This window comes from Cololabis saira, chromosome 3 (genome assembly GCF_033807715.1).
Source record: "Cololabis saira isolate AMF1-May2022 chromosome 3, fColSai1.1, whole genome shotgun sequence".
Taxonomy (NCBI): Eukaryota; Metazoa; Chordata; class Actinopteri; order Beloniformes; family Belonidae; genus Cololabis; species Cololabis saira.
In genome coordinates, this window is record NC_084589.1 from 43,858,812 (window position 1) to 43,873,958 (window position 15,147).

A 15,147-nucleotide genomic window follows, 5' to 3' on the forward strand; every position below is an offset into this window, starting at 1 on the left:
TGATCAGCAATATTAAAATAATAAAAGGCTTACAATATTTCAGTTGATTTGTAATGAATCCAGAATGTATGACATTTTTGTTTTTGTAATTGCATTACAGAAAATCAAAATATTCAAATTTTCTGAGACAGTCCTGTAATGACATTTCTCTTTCAACATTGTTTTCTGAGCTAAATGCTGGTTGTACTGATCACACTGTACCAATAATCTGCGTCACTGACAACTTTCCTCTTGTTGATGCACTAAAGTCTTTTTTTATTTGTGTTATTATTAAACTAGATTGTTTACTCTTGGGTTTATGTTGAGCTTTTATAACTCACCACCAGGGGGCACTACTGCTCTTTCTACATATGGAGAGTTTAATATTCCAGAATTATAAACAATAAAATAATACATCCATCTAAGATGAAAATTTAATTACATTTTCATGATTATTTCTGACTAAATATGAGTTGAGGTAAAACGACATTTACTCCTAAACGGATGTCTGATATAAAAGGGTTAAATCCAAAGTCTGTCCTCTTCCTGGAATCTGATCCCGATGATCCTCCCTCTTCTTCCTGCTCTCCAACCTGCAGATCTGCAGCTTCAACACGGATCTCAACATCAGCTTTATAATAAATCATGTGTCAGACGAGTTGTAAATCTAGTACAACTTGATTTTATACATGTGATTCAATAATAATGTTAATTTCATATTATTTAAATAATATGAAAAACATACACAAATATGTTGTAACTTTAGCTTGTATAGTTACAATAACACAGCATTAGGGTTGCAAAATTCCGGGAATTTTCAAAGTTGGAAACTTTCCATGGGAATTAACGGGAATATATGGGAATTAACGGGAATATATGGGAATTAACGGGAATTAACGGGAATAAATAAGAAATTTACAGAATTGAAGGTTGGCCCTTAACAGGGAACTTAAATATAGTTGGGGGAAATATATTGTAGCATAGTCTTGGCTAAAACAACCAGATTTAATGCAAGAACACTCCTCCATCACATGCACACAGCACATTGCTTACTGCAGGGCTATTGAGGCCACGCCCCCTACATGCACTGTGCATTCCTCCATCACATGCATAGGTGATTTCTTGAAGCCTGGAGGCCACACATTTGAGCTCAAAGCACAAGACTATTGAAGCCACACATTTGAGCCCACGGACTATATAAAGTCAAGTAAGTTTTGATAATATTATGGGGTAAATATATTTGATCTATAATGGTATTAATGTTTAACTTGCAAATATTAAATAAAAATGTATTAACACAGTAGCTAGCTAGCTGGTAAGTTAGGTGCTAAATGAAAGCTATTTTTCATTTCATTGACCATTTAAGAGGCTAACTTATTATGGTGGTAGCTACCTCAAATTTGATGCTGTTTTTTCTGACTCCAGCAAGACGGTTTTCTGTAACCATTCAAGAATTTATACATCAATTGTCAAATATTTTGAAGACCATTCCAGTTGTTTAGCCAACTATATTTCTGTTCATGCCATTGCTTTAGTGTTTTTACAAGCTTTTTTTTTTATGTTATTCTGCAGAAAAATGCCACGTTTGCCATCTCTCGAGGGAAGAAGCTTTTGTTTTACATGTTGAATGGGACTTTTTTGGAGGGAGTGGGGCTCCTTTCATTTAACATTTTGAATGAGACTTTTTTTTGGGGGGGGGGGGGGGGGGGGGTTGGGGTCATTTTACTTTTTGATTGGGTGGGGGACTGGGGTGAGTTAGTATTTACTCAACATTCATGTTTTTGTTGTTCATTAAAATAATTGTTCATACAAAACTAAAGTTCTACTCAAATAAATCTGTTGAAATGTCATGTTTTTGTATTATCTTGCATGGATATCTGCTTATGACAAAATAAATATTTACATTTATGTTTGGATATGATACAGTTTGTTTAAATTACCCCCAATTTCCAGTTAATTCCCATAAATTCCCAATAATTCCCATAAATTCCCATAATTCCCATAATTCCCATGGAAAGTTTCCAATTTGGAATATTTCCAAAATTCCCCAGCTTAACTTCCCATGGAAAGTTTCCGGAAAGTTTCCGGAAATTTACCGGAAATTTTCCACCCCTTTGCAACCCTACACAGCATGGATCATTTGAATTACATTGTTTAGACTTAGTTTGTCCCATGAATTATCACGTATCGTATGTACGTGCAGCTCAGATTTTAAAATGCATACAGCCTTTTACAGTTTTCAGCGAACTATGTATAACATTACAATATATAACCTCTAAACGGAGTAGATGGTGGGAGTTTAACAACATGGAGCTGCAGATTAACTTTACAAAGAATGTGAGTGAAGAAGAAACAGAAGGGAAAAAGGACGTGCGAGAGAGGCTTTGTAGATGAACGAAATAAACTGTCACGTTTAAAGAAAGTTCAGCAAATACTAACAGCTCTTTATTTGCACCGTGGAGACGGCAAGTTACCAACAGCAACAAATAACGATTTTAAGAAGGAGCAGGGATTCAAACAACCTCAATGCAGAATAAAAAAAAAAAAAGTTCACAACCACATTGTTCCCTCTGCGTCAAGTTGACGGAAAGGCATAAATCCGGGTTGAACCTGCCACCCTTGTGGGAGGGGGTTAGGCTCATCAGCCACAGGTGGTGGTGGTTGGACTTCTGCAGGTTCTTCTTTTATGGGCCAGACAGGAGTGGACAGATGCCCCCCGGAGTCACCAGACTTCTCCTCCGGGTGACTTTTCATGTGAGTCAGCAAACTAATTCTGCGGTTAAAACCTTTGTTGCACGTCTTGCACAAATACGGCTTCTCGCCCGTGTGCGAGGTTATGTGCTCTTTAAGAGCTGATAATCTAGTAAAGGTTTTGCTGCAGGTGTTGCACAGGTATGGCTTTTCACCAGTGTGGGTCCTCGAGTGAATCACCAGGCTGGAACGTTCTGTGTAGCTTTTTCCACATGTTTTGCAGATGTAGGGCTTCTCGCCCGTATGCGTGGTTATGTGGCGTTTAAGATCCGATAAATTAGTAAAGGGTTTTCCACAGGTGTTGCACGGGTACGGCTTTTCGCCAGTGTGGGTCCTCGAGTGAACCACCAGGGTGGAACGTTGCTTGTAACTCTTTCCACATGTTTTGCAGATGTATGGCTTCTCGCCCGTGTGTGTGGGTTTGTGGCGGTTAAGATCCGATAAATTAGTAAAGGTTTTTCCGCAGGTGTTGCACAGGTACGGCCTTTCGCCAGTGTGGATCCTCGAGTGAATCACCAGGTGGGAACGTTGCTTGTAACTCTTTCCACATGTTTTGCAGATGTAGGGCTTCTCGCCCGTGTGCGTGATTATGTGGCATTTCAGATGTGATAAATTAGTAAAGGTTTTGCCGCAGATGTTGCACAGGTACGGCCTTTCGCCAGTGTGGAGCTTCATGTGATCCACTAAAATATTACTTTCAATGAACTCTTTCCTGGAAGTGCTGCAAGAAAACGCCTTCTTCCCCGTGTGGGTACTGGTCAGCTTTGATTTACAGTTGCTGTCTGACGGGACAGCAGCATCTTCGTGGTCATCGTGTCGTCTCATTGGCTCCGGATCTGCAGTTTTACTGGAGTCTGAGCGTAAACTTTTAGTCCCTACCTCATCCTTGATTTGAGCTTCAGGACAAGTGTGCAACAGCAGCTGGCCACAGTTTGGTCCTGGTTCACCATTTTCAACTTTCACATCAGCGAGATTAACCAATGAGACATCCACCTCTACGTCCTCCTGCTTTATCTCCTGACCGCTGGAGTCTTCCTCCAGTTCTGTAGTCTGTGGATCCCCTGGTTCCTCCTGGTCCGGGCTGCAGCTCCTCTCTGGTTCCTCCTGGTCCGGGCTGCAGCTCCTCTCCAGGTTATCCAGGTGCTGGTCACTGAAAACCCCGTCCTCCTCCACCGTACAAACATTTTCTTGTGGGGGGTCTGGAATTACAAAAAGGGACAAAAAGATAGGATTTTAACAAGTGAAAGGTGCTTCCCAGTAGGGCTGGGAGATATATCGAGATTTTAATATGTATCGATATATTTTCAAACGCGATATGGTACGAGACAATATCGTTTATATCGATTATTTTTTTTACGATTTTGATATAGCTTATTTTGTGACAAATTGACTTGAATGTTTAATTTGAGATTTGCACAAATGTTTTGTTATTTGCACAACTGTCAACCTCAGTGGAAAAGTCTGCCTGTTACTGTCTACATTGTATTAATTGCACAGTGTATTTTAATTTAATTGTTATGCAGGAAAGGGATATTTGTTTTATTTTATTCAAGAAGCATTTTTATTCTATATATATATGCAGGCAGTTTATTTTTATTTCATTTGTTTTATACATTTTGACATTGTGCAGACCTCTGTTAATAAAGGTACCTGTGTGACATTTGGCACAAGGCTTTGTATTAAAACTGACAGTTTTTTTAAGGGTTTGCCTCAGAAAAAAATGAAGCTAACAGAGATGCTATGCGATAATGCTTTGGGGGAAACCCCAATTATGGCACAGAAAAAATATCGATATATATCGAGTATCGCCATTCAGCTAGAAAATATCGAGATATATATCGCCCAGCCCTACTTCCCAGTGTTGATTGTTTGGTTGTATTTGTGAGGTTTAAAGTTTGTCCTGAACCTTCGGTCTTCCCCTTCATCTGTGCAGTATATTTGAAAACAAGTGCATTACTCTGTGTGACCATTAGGCGGCATTGTGACTGTACTCTTGTGTTAGTGCGTTGGTATCGAGACAGTTGAAGAATAAAGTTGTTGTTCTAGAAATGGCTTCTTCCCCGTCATATATAACGATCTAACTACAAGTACTGCATATCAACACCTATATGAGCATCCTCCAACCGTCGTGTTTTTTGCCAGTGTCATCTCACAAGTTCTAGTTCTAAGTTATAGAGTGTATAACAAAATAAATGTTGACCGGTTTGAGAAGCAGGTTGATGACATCCTATGGGATGATGGATACACCCATGATGATGTTGAACAAGCATCAGTCATTTTTCAAGTCTTTCAACAGGTGCTTTCCTTTTGTCAGCAAAAAAGCAAACAAGGTCTCTGCATTTAGAAAACCCTGGTTTACACCAGTTCGCATTGCCGGCAGTAGATCAGACTTGTTCCCGGTGCATGTTGGACTCCGGCAGGGCTGCCCTTTGTCACCGGTCCTGTTCATAATTTTTATGGACACGATTTCTAGTGGCCCTTTCGCACTAGTACTGCCTCAGCTCGCTTCTACCCGCCACGGCCCCGTCTTGCGCTTTTGCACAGGGACCAGAGGGGATCCGGTTTGGGAACCTCAGGATTTCATCTCTGCTTTTTGCAAATTATGTTGTTCTGTTGGCTTCATCGGACCGGGACCTTCAGCATGTGCTGGGGCGGTTTGACGCCGAGTGCGACGCCCCAGGGATGAGAATCAGCACCTCCAAAACCGAGGCAATGGTTCTCCATCGGGAAAGGGTGGCATGCCTTCTCCGGGTGGGTGGAGAAGTCCTGCCTCAGGTGGAGTATCTCGGGATCTTGTTCACGATTGAGGGAACGATGGAGCGGGAGATTGACGGACGGATCGGTGCAGCGTCCGCAGTTATGCGGTCGATGTACTGGACCGCCATGGTGAAGAAGGAGCTGAGTCGAAAGGCGAAGCTCTCGATTTACCGGTCAATCTACGCACCTACCCTCACCTATGGTCATGAACTTTGGGTAGTGACCGAAAGGACAAGATCGCGGATACAAGCGGCCGAAATTAGTTTCCTCCGCAGGGTGGCTGGACGCTCCCTTAGAGATAGGGTGAGGAGTTCGGTCACCCGGGAGGAGCTCGGAGTCGAGCCGCTGCTCCTTCACATTGAGAGGAGTCAGCTGAGGTGGCTTGGGCATCTGTACCGGATGCCTCCTGGACGCCTCCCTAGGGAGGTGTTCCAGGCATGTCTCTCCGGGAGGAGACCCCGGGGAAGACTCGGGACACGCTGGAGAGACTATGTCTCTCGGCTGGCCTGGGAACGCCTCGGACTCCCCCCGGAAGAGCTGGAGGAAGAGCTGGAGGAAGAGCTGGAGGAAGAGCTGGAGGAAGAGCTGGAGGAAGAGCTGGAGGAAGAGCTGGAGGAAGAGCTGGAGGAAGAGCTGGAGGAAGAGCTGGAGGAAGTGTCTGGGGTGAAGGAAGTCTGGGCATCCCTGCTGAGGCTGCTGCCCCCGCGACCCGGGAACGGATAAAGCGGAAGAAGGTGAGTGAGTGAGTGAGTGAGTGAGTGAGTGAGTGAGTGAGTGAGTGAGTGAGTGGTTTACACCAGATCTCAATAAGTCTCTGAAAGCTAAGAATAGATTGTATAAGAAATTCATCAGTAATCCATCCCCAATTAATATAGCAAATTATAAGACAATTCGTAACAATTATAATCATTTTGTTAGAATTGCCAAGAAAAAGTACTTTTCCGACAAATTCAATGAGGCTTCTAATAACATAAAAAGTACCTGTCGAGTCATTAACCAGCTTCTAAATATGAATAAGTCTACAGCCACTCTTCCATCTCAATTTGGTGATGAAAATTGAGTCTACTCTGACCCATCTGACATTGCATATGTTTTTAACAATTATTTTGTTAATATTGGTACAGGTCTTTCAGAAAGGATAACTCCTATAGCCGGGTCTCCATCTGAGTTTCTGACAGGTTCCCATCCTTCTATTCAGAGCTTCAAGCCCCCTACAGAGAAGGAAATCTTGGACATAATTATGTCCCTGAAAGACTTAGCTGCTGGTAGTGCTGGGCGGTATACCGGTTCATACCGAATACTGGTGTTTATTTTTCTTATGATATGAAAAATTCATATACCGTAATACCGGTGAGTATGTACAGTAGTGTATACAACGTTGGGAACGCCGTGCCGCGCGGCGGAACGTAGCGCCGCTGGACACTGTTTGTGAGGGGACTGTTTAGCAGTAGTGATGCACCGATTGTTCGGTAACCGAAATTGTTCGGCCAAAAATGGCAAAAAAACACTTTCAGTGTTCGGTGGAATAAGTGGGGAAAAAAAACGAACAATTAATAACGGCGTTGTAATATAAGGAAATAGACTGGCCGCTCCCGTACCAGTTGGCCAACCAAAAAGTAACCACATAAGACAAATCAAATTTATTTGATTTATGCAAATGTGAAAAAATTTGCAAAATAAATGAAGAACTGCAAAGAACCATGTTCGGTATTGTTCGGTATTCGGCCAAGTGTTTATTATTATTTTCGGTTTCGGCCACAAATTTTCATTTCGGTGCATCACTATTTAGCAGTTGCATTGTTTACAGTGGACATATGTAGGTGAAGATGGCTGAAAACGAAAGTCCCACAACTGTTCCAGACTGTGTGGAAATTCTTTCGCTTTAAAAAAGATGATGTCCAACAAACAACAATCATCTGCAAGTGTTGTAAAGCTAAAGTTGTAGCCGCGGGAGGCAACACTAGCAACTTGCTCCACCACCTCAGCCGCAAACATGTGATAGACCAGGGGTAGGCAACCCTGGTCCTCGAGTGCCACTGTCCTGCATGTCTTAGATGCTACCCTGCTTTAACACACCTGATTCTAATTAACCATCATCATCAGCTTGTCATCCAGGGCTGCACAATTCTGTTGATGACACAGGTACTTTTATCATGGTGTGCTGAAGCAGGGTAGCATCTAAGACATGCAGGACAGTGGCACTCGAGGACCAGGGTTGCCTACCCCTGTGATAGAATATCAAGAATGAATGAAGCTGAGATCTGCGTCCACCACGTCTACAGATTAGGGATGCAAATTATCGATTATTTCATTAATTGATAGTTGATAACCTTATCGATCGATCATCGATTAGTTGATAAGCGGCGTTTTTCCCCCATCTGAGATACAAACATAATTTTTTTTGCTTATATAAAATACAAAGGACATTTTAATGTATTCCTTAATCAAATATTTATTTGATACAAAAGTAACAAAAAGACATTTTTGTACCACAAGGAATATAATATAAAGTGCACTTCAAGGCTATTATTAGTAGTAGCAGCAGCCATAATAGTGTCATTTGTGTCAAGCACATTTTAAGTTCTAGTTACGTTTTAAGTTAGAGTTTTGGCAGTGTTCAAAATAAAATTATGAGACCTGCTGTATTGGAGCACATTTTCTTTTAGTTAAAACTGTAGCGGGGACAGATGTTTAAAGAAACCTATGTATGTACCGGGTGAAGGCTGATTTATGGTTCCGCGTTACAACAACGTCGATTTAAGGCGAAACCTTCAGGCTTTAGGGGAACATATCGGAGAACAACCAGAAGAATATAGAGTGGATTAAAAATAAAAGTTAAGCACTGAGCTACATGTGTCTCCCGTCTGGGCCATTGCAGACTCATTGCCTGAGCATGTTACTAAAACCAAACATATCCGCCGTCTCTTTCTTACTTTATGTGCGCGGCGCAGCGAGTTGTGTCGCATTAAATGTGGTCCGGGCGTAATACCAGCTGGTGAAAAAAATAAATAAATAAATAGATTAATTGTAATCGTTAATTTTAATCGGGTAATTTCATAACGGCAATTAATCGAAAATCGATTAATTTTTAACATCCCTACTACAGATAATACTAGAAGTGCGGGAGAAAAGTCAAGTCAGACAACACTTAAAGTCTTTAAGTGTTGTCTGACTGATTCTCTCACTTCATTAGAATCATAAGTGCCGCCACCTCATTGTAAACGGCATCATTATGTGAGGCCATGCAAACCTGTATTTATACTAGTGTGGACATTAATGTTTTTCTACAATATTTCCTGCTCATGACAGTAAAATAGGCCATTCTAAGCCAATTTACTGCAGCAATTCCTTTCCAAATCATTAAAAAATGTGGTTAACACCCAGTTGTGCATGAAAAAAAAAATACTGTGATATACCGTGAAACCGATATAATTTTGAAAAATACAGTGATATAAATTTTTGGTCATACCGCCCAGCACTAGCTGCTGGTCATGATGAGGTCAGATCTAACTTAATTATGAAAACTAGACATTCAATTGCTAAGCCTTTGACCCATATTTTCACCAAATCTCTAGAAACTGGAATAATACCCAATGACCTCAAAATTTCCAAACTAGTCCCTGTTTACAAATCTGGAGACCATAGTGTATTTAGTAACTACCGGTCCATTTCTGTTAGCACATGTTTCTCAAAGATCCTGGAGAAATTGGTCTATAACAGAAAGATGAAACCTTTGCAGGACTACAATGTATAAACACCAATATGGATTTAGGAAAAATCATTCTGCAGAAATGGCTATAATTCAATTGGTTGATAAAATTCACACTGCAATCAATAATAATGAATACGCTTTTGGAATCTTTCTTGATTTATCCAAAGCTTTTGACACGGTTAATTTTGATATTCTTCTTCAAAATTTATTACACTATGAATTTGCTGGAATCATTCATGTGTGGCTTTTCAATTATATTCATAGCGGTCAGTAATTTGTTATCATTGATGGTAAATCATCAGAGAGGGCCGCCTTAAAAAACGGGGTCCCCCAGGGGTCTATAGTAGGGCCCCTGTTATTTTTTATTTATTTAAATGATTTGGCCGCAGCCTTGTCCTCGTTTCCTGTACTTTTTGCCGATGATACAAATATATTTATTTCACATAATGATTTTTCATCTCTAATGGAAAAGGCTAACCATGATTTACAAAACATTTCAAAATGGTTTAAAATTAACAAACTATCAATGAATATTAAAAAAAAAATCTAATTTTATTATATTTGCATCAAAATATTAAATATATTGTAAATCTAACACCGGTCTGTCTATAGGAGATGACCCGCTCACTCAGGTTACACCAATAACCTTCCTTGGTGTAATTATCCATGAAAGTTTAAGCTGGAAAAACCACATCAACCATGTCTGTAAAAAATATCTAAATCTATTGGTATTATTGGCAAATTCTGTAGTTTGGTGAATGAAAATTGTCTCCCAGCTCTTTATTATAGCTTGATATACCATATCTTATTTACTGTAATATTATTTGGCGAGCTACCTACAACACACATCTTCATAAACTTCACATTTTGTAAAAAAGATTCTGCAGGATTGCCACACACAGTAATTGGTCTGCTCATTCTGCCCCTCTTTTCAAACAACATAATATTTTACCCATCTTTAAGTTAAATACATATCAAACCTGCAATTTTATTTTCAGAGTATTGTTCCATCCACTTTCATTTTCTTTGCCATGTAAAGATTTTTTTCAGTTCAACAGTGATATGCACCATTTTAATACAAGACAGGCTAATCATTTAAATCTCCTGAAGTTCCGTACTGGTTTGTGTCAGTTCTCCATCAGATACAGTTATGGAACACCTACAGCAATCTCGTCTACCTCTACTTCATTCAATCATTTTAAACGTAAACTCAGGACACATTTGATTGATCAGATTACCTAATGATATTTTTAGATTTGTTATTTTTTTCTTTAATCATGTAGATACCATGTATTCTATTCATGCTGCTGTTTATTTGCTTTGTCTTTGTTTTTAGACTGCAATCATATATTCTGCATATTTAAAATCTTTGTACAATATTTTGCTGTATTTTACAGGTAGAGGCCTCGTATAAGCACCTTGGGCTTTTTGCCTCAGCCTAGCACATTACCAATCTCTCTTTTACATTTGTATGTTACTTGTTCTGTTTTTTATACTGTGCTGAATAAATGAATCTAAAAAAAAAAAAAAAATCTAAACGGAGCCAGTGTGATCTGCATCTTTTCTACTAAATAAACGATTAAGTCTAAAGTATGAAATAACAGTTTGGTCCAGAGTCTGAATCGACCATGAAAGGCAGCACCAAGTAAACGAGGGTGCATAAGCATGCATTGCACCCTCAGTTTATGTGTTGCTCAGTTGAAAAGACGAAAAGAAAACTGACAAATGTGGGCGCGTTAAGCCTGATTTATGGTTCCGCGTTAAATCGACGGGGCAGCCTACGGCGTAGGGTACACGGCGACGCGCACCGTACGTTCGCGTCCCTGCATATCCTACGCCGTAAGCTCTGCGTTTGTGTAACACAGAACCATAAATCAGCCAGTGTACGTCACTCATCTGATTCCAGCAGTTTCCTGCACCAGCAAGACGCTGCTCTCTGCTGCACCGTTAACACAAAGTAACCATGGATATTCGAAGTGGTTCAAGCACAACGACAAGCAAGTTTACAGGACTGTCTCAGAAAATTAGAATATTGTGATAAAGTCCTTTATTTTCTGTAATGCAATTAAAAAAAAAAAAAAAAAATGTCATACATTCTGGATTAATTCCAAATCAACTGAAATATTGCAAGCCTTTTATTATTTTAATATTGCTGATTATGGCTTATAGTTTAAGATTAAGATTCCCAGAATATTCTAATTTTTTGAGATAGGATATTTGAGTTTTCTTAAGCTGTAAACCATGATCAGCAATATCAAAATAATAAAAGGCTTGCAATATTTCAGTTGACTTTTAATGAATCCAGAATGTATGACATTTTTGCATGACAGAAAATAAAGGACTTTATCACAATATTCTAATTGTCTGAGACAGTCCTGTATATTTATGGTTATATTTATTTTTGTTGCTATGTTTTATTTTCTGTTGCTAGATTGTCTGATGGGCGAGGTAGCCCAGACTAAATGTAGCATTTTCTTTGTTCTGCAGCGATATTGCTGCAAAAATGCACTTGAAAGACACTTTAAATATTATTGTTTGACCCGTATCATTCCACTTCAAATGACTGTCTGGTTTGGTGATGGTTTTGAGCTGTATAGATAAAATTAGTTTGAATTTCTATGTTTTATTTTCAGGGTAAGAAACATCTGTTGCTAGATTGTCTGATGGGTGAGGTAGTCCAGACTAAATGTAGCATTTTCTGCAGCAATAGACCCTTTTTGTGTTTGTAAACAATGATGACGTAAAACGTATGCGCGCGCATTTTGGCAACGGAAGTACGGCGGAGATAAACAGCGTGTCAAGCTCTGCAAGGGGATTATCAACTAAAGATCACGAATCTTACCTTAACAAGTTGACTCTGACAAATGGTGTCCGACTTCCAGATCCGTGTTCTATTAATGAGTGGGTTGAAGACGTTAGCAAGTGGCCAAATGGGTTGTTGTCCCGGGGCGGTCCCTCCCCCCTCACCGCGGAGCTGCAGAGCCTCCAACCCGGACTGAGAGGGTCATGAGCGGCCAGCGGATCCCCGAGCTCCCGGAGCGGCTCCTGGAGCTCCCGGAGGACCGGGACCGGCTCCTGGAGCTCCCGGAGGACCGGGACCGGCTCCTGGAGCTCCCGGAGGATCGGGACCGGCTCCTGGAGCTCCCGGAGGAACGGGACCGGCTCCTGGAGCTCCCGGAGGATCGGGACCGGCTCCTGGAGCTCCCGGAGGACCGGGACCGGCTCCTGGAGGTTCCGGAGGATCGGGAGCGGCTCCTGGAGGTTCCGGAGGATCGGGACCGGCTCCTCGAGGTTCTGGAGGATGGGGACCGGCTCCTGGAGGTTCTGGAGGATCGGGAGCGGCTCTGGCCGGCCCTGGAGAGCCTGCGGCGGCGGGCGGAGCGGGTGTGCGGGGTCCCCGGGGCCGGGGCGGTCCCTCCCCTCTCCCCCCTCCCCGCGGAGCTGCGGATCCTCCAACCCGGACTGAGAGGGTCATGAGCGGCCAGCGGATCCTCGAGCTCCCGGAGCGGCTCCTGGAGGATCCGGAGCGGCTCCTGGAGGTTCTGGAGGATCGGGAGCGGCTCCTGGAGCTCCCGGAGCGGCTCCCCGAGCAGCTCCCGGAGCTCCCGGAGCGGCTCCCCGAGCTCCCGGAGGATCCGGTGCGGCTCCGGCCGGGTGTGCGGGATCCCCGGGAACCCCGCTGGCTTCTCCGACCGCTTCCTCCTCAAGTTCCTGTGGGCAAGAGACGTCGATGTCCAGCTGTCCCTGAAGGTACGAGCCGCCGCAGGAGCACCGGTTGCTCTGAAATGGTCGTGATTCCTGTCTGAATCCTATAAAACTTTAGTCCGCCGGTGGAATAGCGATTCGTACAACCGTATACGCAACAACCAGACATGTTGATGCTGGGAACAGTTTGTTAAATGCCTGCTAACCAGTTGTTTCAGTCAGAACTGCAGGATAACAACGCCACTTCCGTTGCCAAAATGCGCGCGCAACATTATGTGACGTAGGCTGAAAAAGGGTCTATATTGCTGCAATAAAGTATTTGAAATACACTTATATAATTATATTCTTGTTTTGCTAGTATCATTCCGCTTGAAATTATGGGAAAATGCATAATTTAGTGTTGAATAACGTGCCAGGCATGTGCACCCCCTCTGATCTGAGATGCAGCCCTGTCATCATTTTCTAGAACTGGCCCTGGTCCCATTTAGTTCGTTTGCTTCATCACCACGGCTTTTAACTGGAAACAAAGGGATCTTGTAGGAGTCATACTCATGTGTTCATTCATTCAACTTTCCAGGGTTACGTACCGACTCTGTGGAGTCTGATTTCAGGTTTCCAGGCGAGGTCCAACAGTCTGCGCTGACGGTCGAGCTCTTCTTCATACTCCAAGATGGTTTTTTCAAACACTGAGAATATTTCTACAGCAGCTGCTGTTAGTCGCTGACCGATAAACTCTCTCAGATGATTCACCTTAGACATTGTTGAAGAGGAAAAAGATGTAAACAAAAGAACCGTCCTCCACAAAGGAATCACTGCTCACGTGTTCCGTTCGCTTCCGCCGGGTGTTACAATCTGGAGTTCCGGTAGAGCTCACGGTTCTGCGGATAGTTCCGTCTCGCAGTTACTGTAAGTATTTCATTTACCAACGAAATAAATTAGAACAAAATGCATACAACATTCTTTTCATCACTGGTTTACTACTACTTCTGTCATTTAGCAGACGCTTTTATCCAAAGCGATTTACATCTGAGAAAACAACACAAGCAAGAAGGTTTAGACAGAGTTTTATTTTTTCCAACACAATGAGAGCTGACGAAATTTATATGATAAGCTTCTGATTGTTAATATCAATAAATAAAATAAAAATATTTTTTTAATTAATGTGTAGCTACTTTATTATTTGTCATAAAACATTTATGTTGTTAAACTTTTATTGCAATGGGCCTCAAAATAATACACATGGTAAGTCTTTGAGACATCAAAACATTTAAATATCGCTCGGTGGCGCAGTGGGTTAAGTAGCGGGCCATATACTGAGGCTACAGTCCTCCTCCTGCAGCGGTCGCGGGTTCGAATCCAGCCCGTGCCCCTTTGCTGCGTGTCTTCCCCGTTCTCTCTCTCTACCCCTTTCTAGTCTGCATCTCCAACATTTAAATATCCAACTTAGTTTAGTTCAGCGCTTCCAGTCGGTGGATTTATTATTGACGTGCACATGCAGGACTCATGAGTCACCGTTTGGCATTAAAATAAAAAAGTAAGTTAAGTCAGAGGGAAGGTAAACTTCGGATGGTTCGACCAGAGGGAACACAGGGAAGGAAATGAGGATCAATTAACATGATTTTGGTGTGAAATATATAGATATACAAGACACATTTAAAGCTGCAGTTTCCAACATTTAACCACTAGAGGGAATAAAGATCCCAAACTAACCCCCAAACTCAGAATGACGGTTCATTCATGCATGAATCACCCACAGGTTTTCTGCAGGGGTTTGAAGCCTCTTTTTCCTCGTATTGTGGCAGGTTGGAATTAAATAAAGCAAGAAGTTTAATGCGTAATTAAGGGCGTGGCCTTTTGATTGGCATTAATTTGTCCAACCTGTAAATAAATACTTTTTTTAAGATCTTAGACGTCTCTCCAGTGTTAGCGTCGCTCCATTGGCTACCTGTAAAATTCAGAATCCAATTTAAAATTTTATTACTCGCGTATAAAGCCCAAAACGGCTTAGCTCCGCATTATTTGCAAGACCTGATAGTTCCTTATGTTCCTGGCAGAGCTCTCCGCTCTCAGAGTGCAGGTTTACTCGTAGTTCCTAGAGTATCTAAATGTATGATTTGGAGGGCGGGCGTTTATGGGAGAGGGACCTGGCTGCAGGCAAGATGGCCGACAAGGGCGCGGCCATTTTTTCCATCCATACCGGAATTCCAGACCGGAAGTTGGTCTTCTTCGTGTATATTATTATT

The 15,147-nt window shown here is 41.9% G+C and overlaps 1 protein-coding gene across 1 annotated transcript; it reads right to left on the minus strand.

The window, feature by feature from the left end:
* Positions 1 to 1,701: 1,701 nt before the first annotated feature.
* Positions 1,702 to 13,732, minus strand: LOC133440372 (zinc finger protein 260-like). Its single transcript, XM_061717618.1, has 2 exons — positions 13,492 to 13,732; positions 1,702 to 3,929 (listed from the first exon to the last, which is right to left on the minus strand). Exons 1-2 carry the CDS (start codon positions 13,661 to 13,663, stop codon positions 2,530 to 2,532), a joined length of 1,572 nt encoding a protein of 523 aa, XP_061573602.1. The 5' UTR covers positions 13,664 to 13,732; the 3' UTR covers positions 1,702 to 2,529.
* Between the last annotated feature and the right edge of the window lie 1,415 nt (positions 13,733 to 15,147).

Bases quoted from the DNA above. Each gene is read 5' to 3' on its own strand.
- LOC133440372 (XM_061717618.1), bottom strand. From the start codon at position 13,663: ATGTCTAAGGTGAATCATCTGAGAGAGTTTATCGGTCAGCGACTAACA. The intron at 3,930-13,491 runs GTACGTAACCCT...TTGTAATTCCAG, and splicing joins AATCAGACTCCACAGAGTCG to ACCCCCCACAAGAAAATGTT.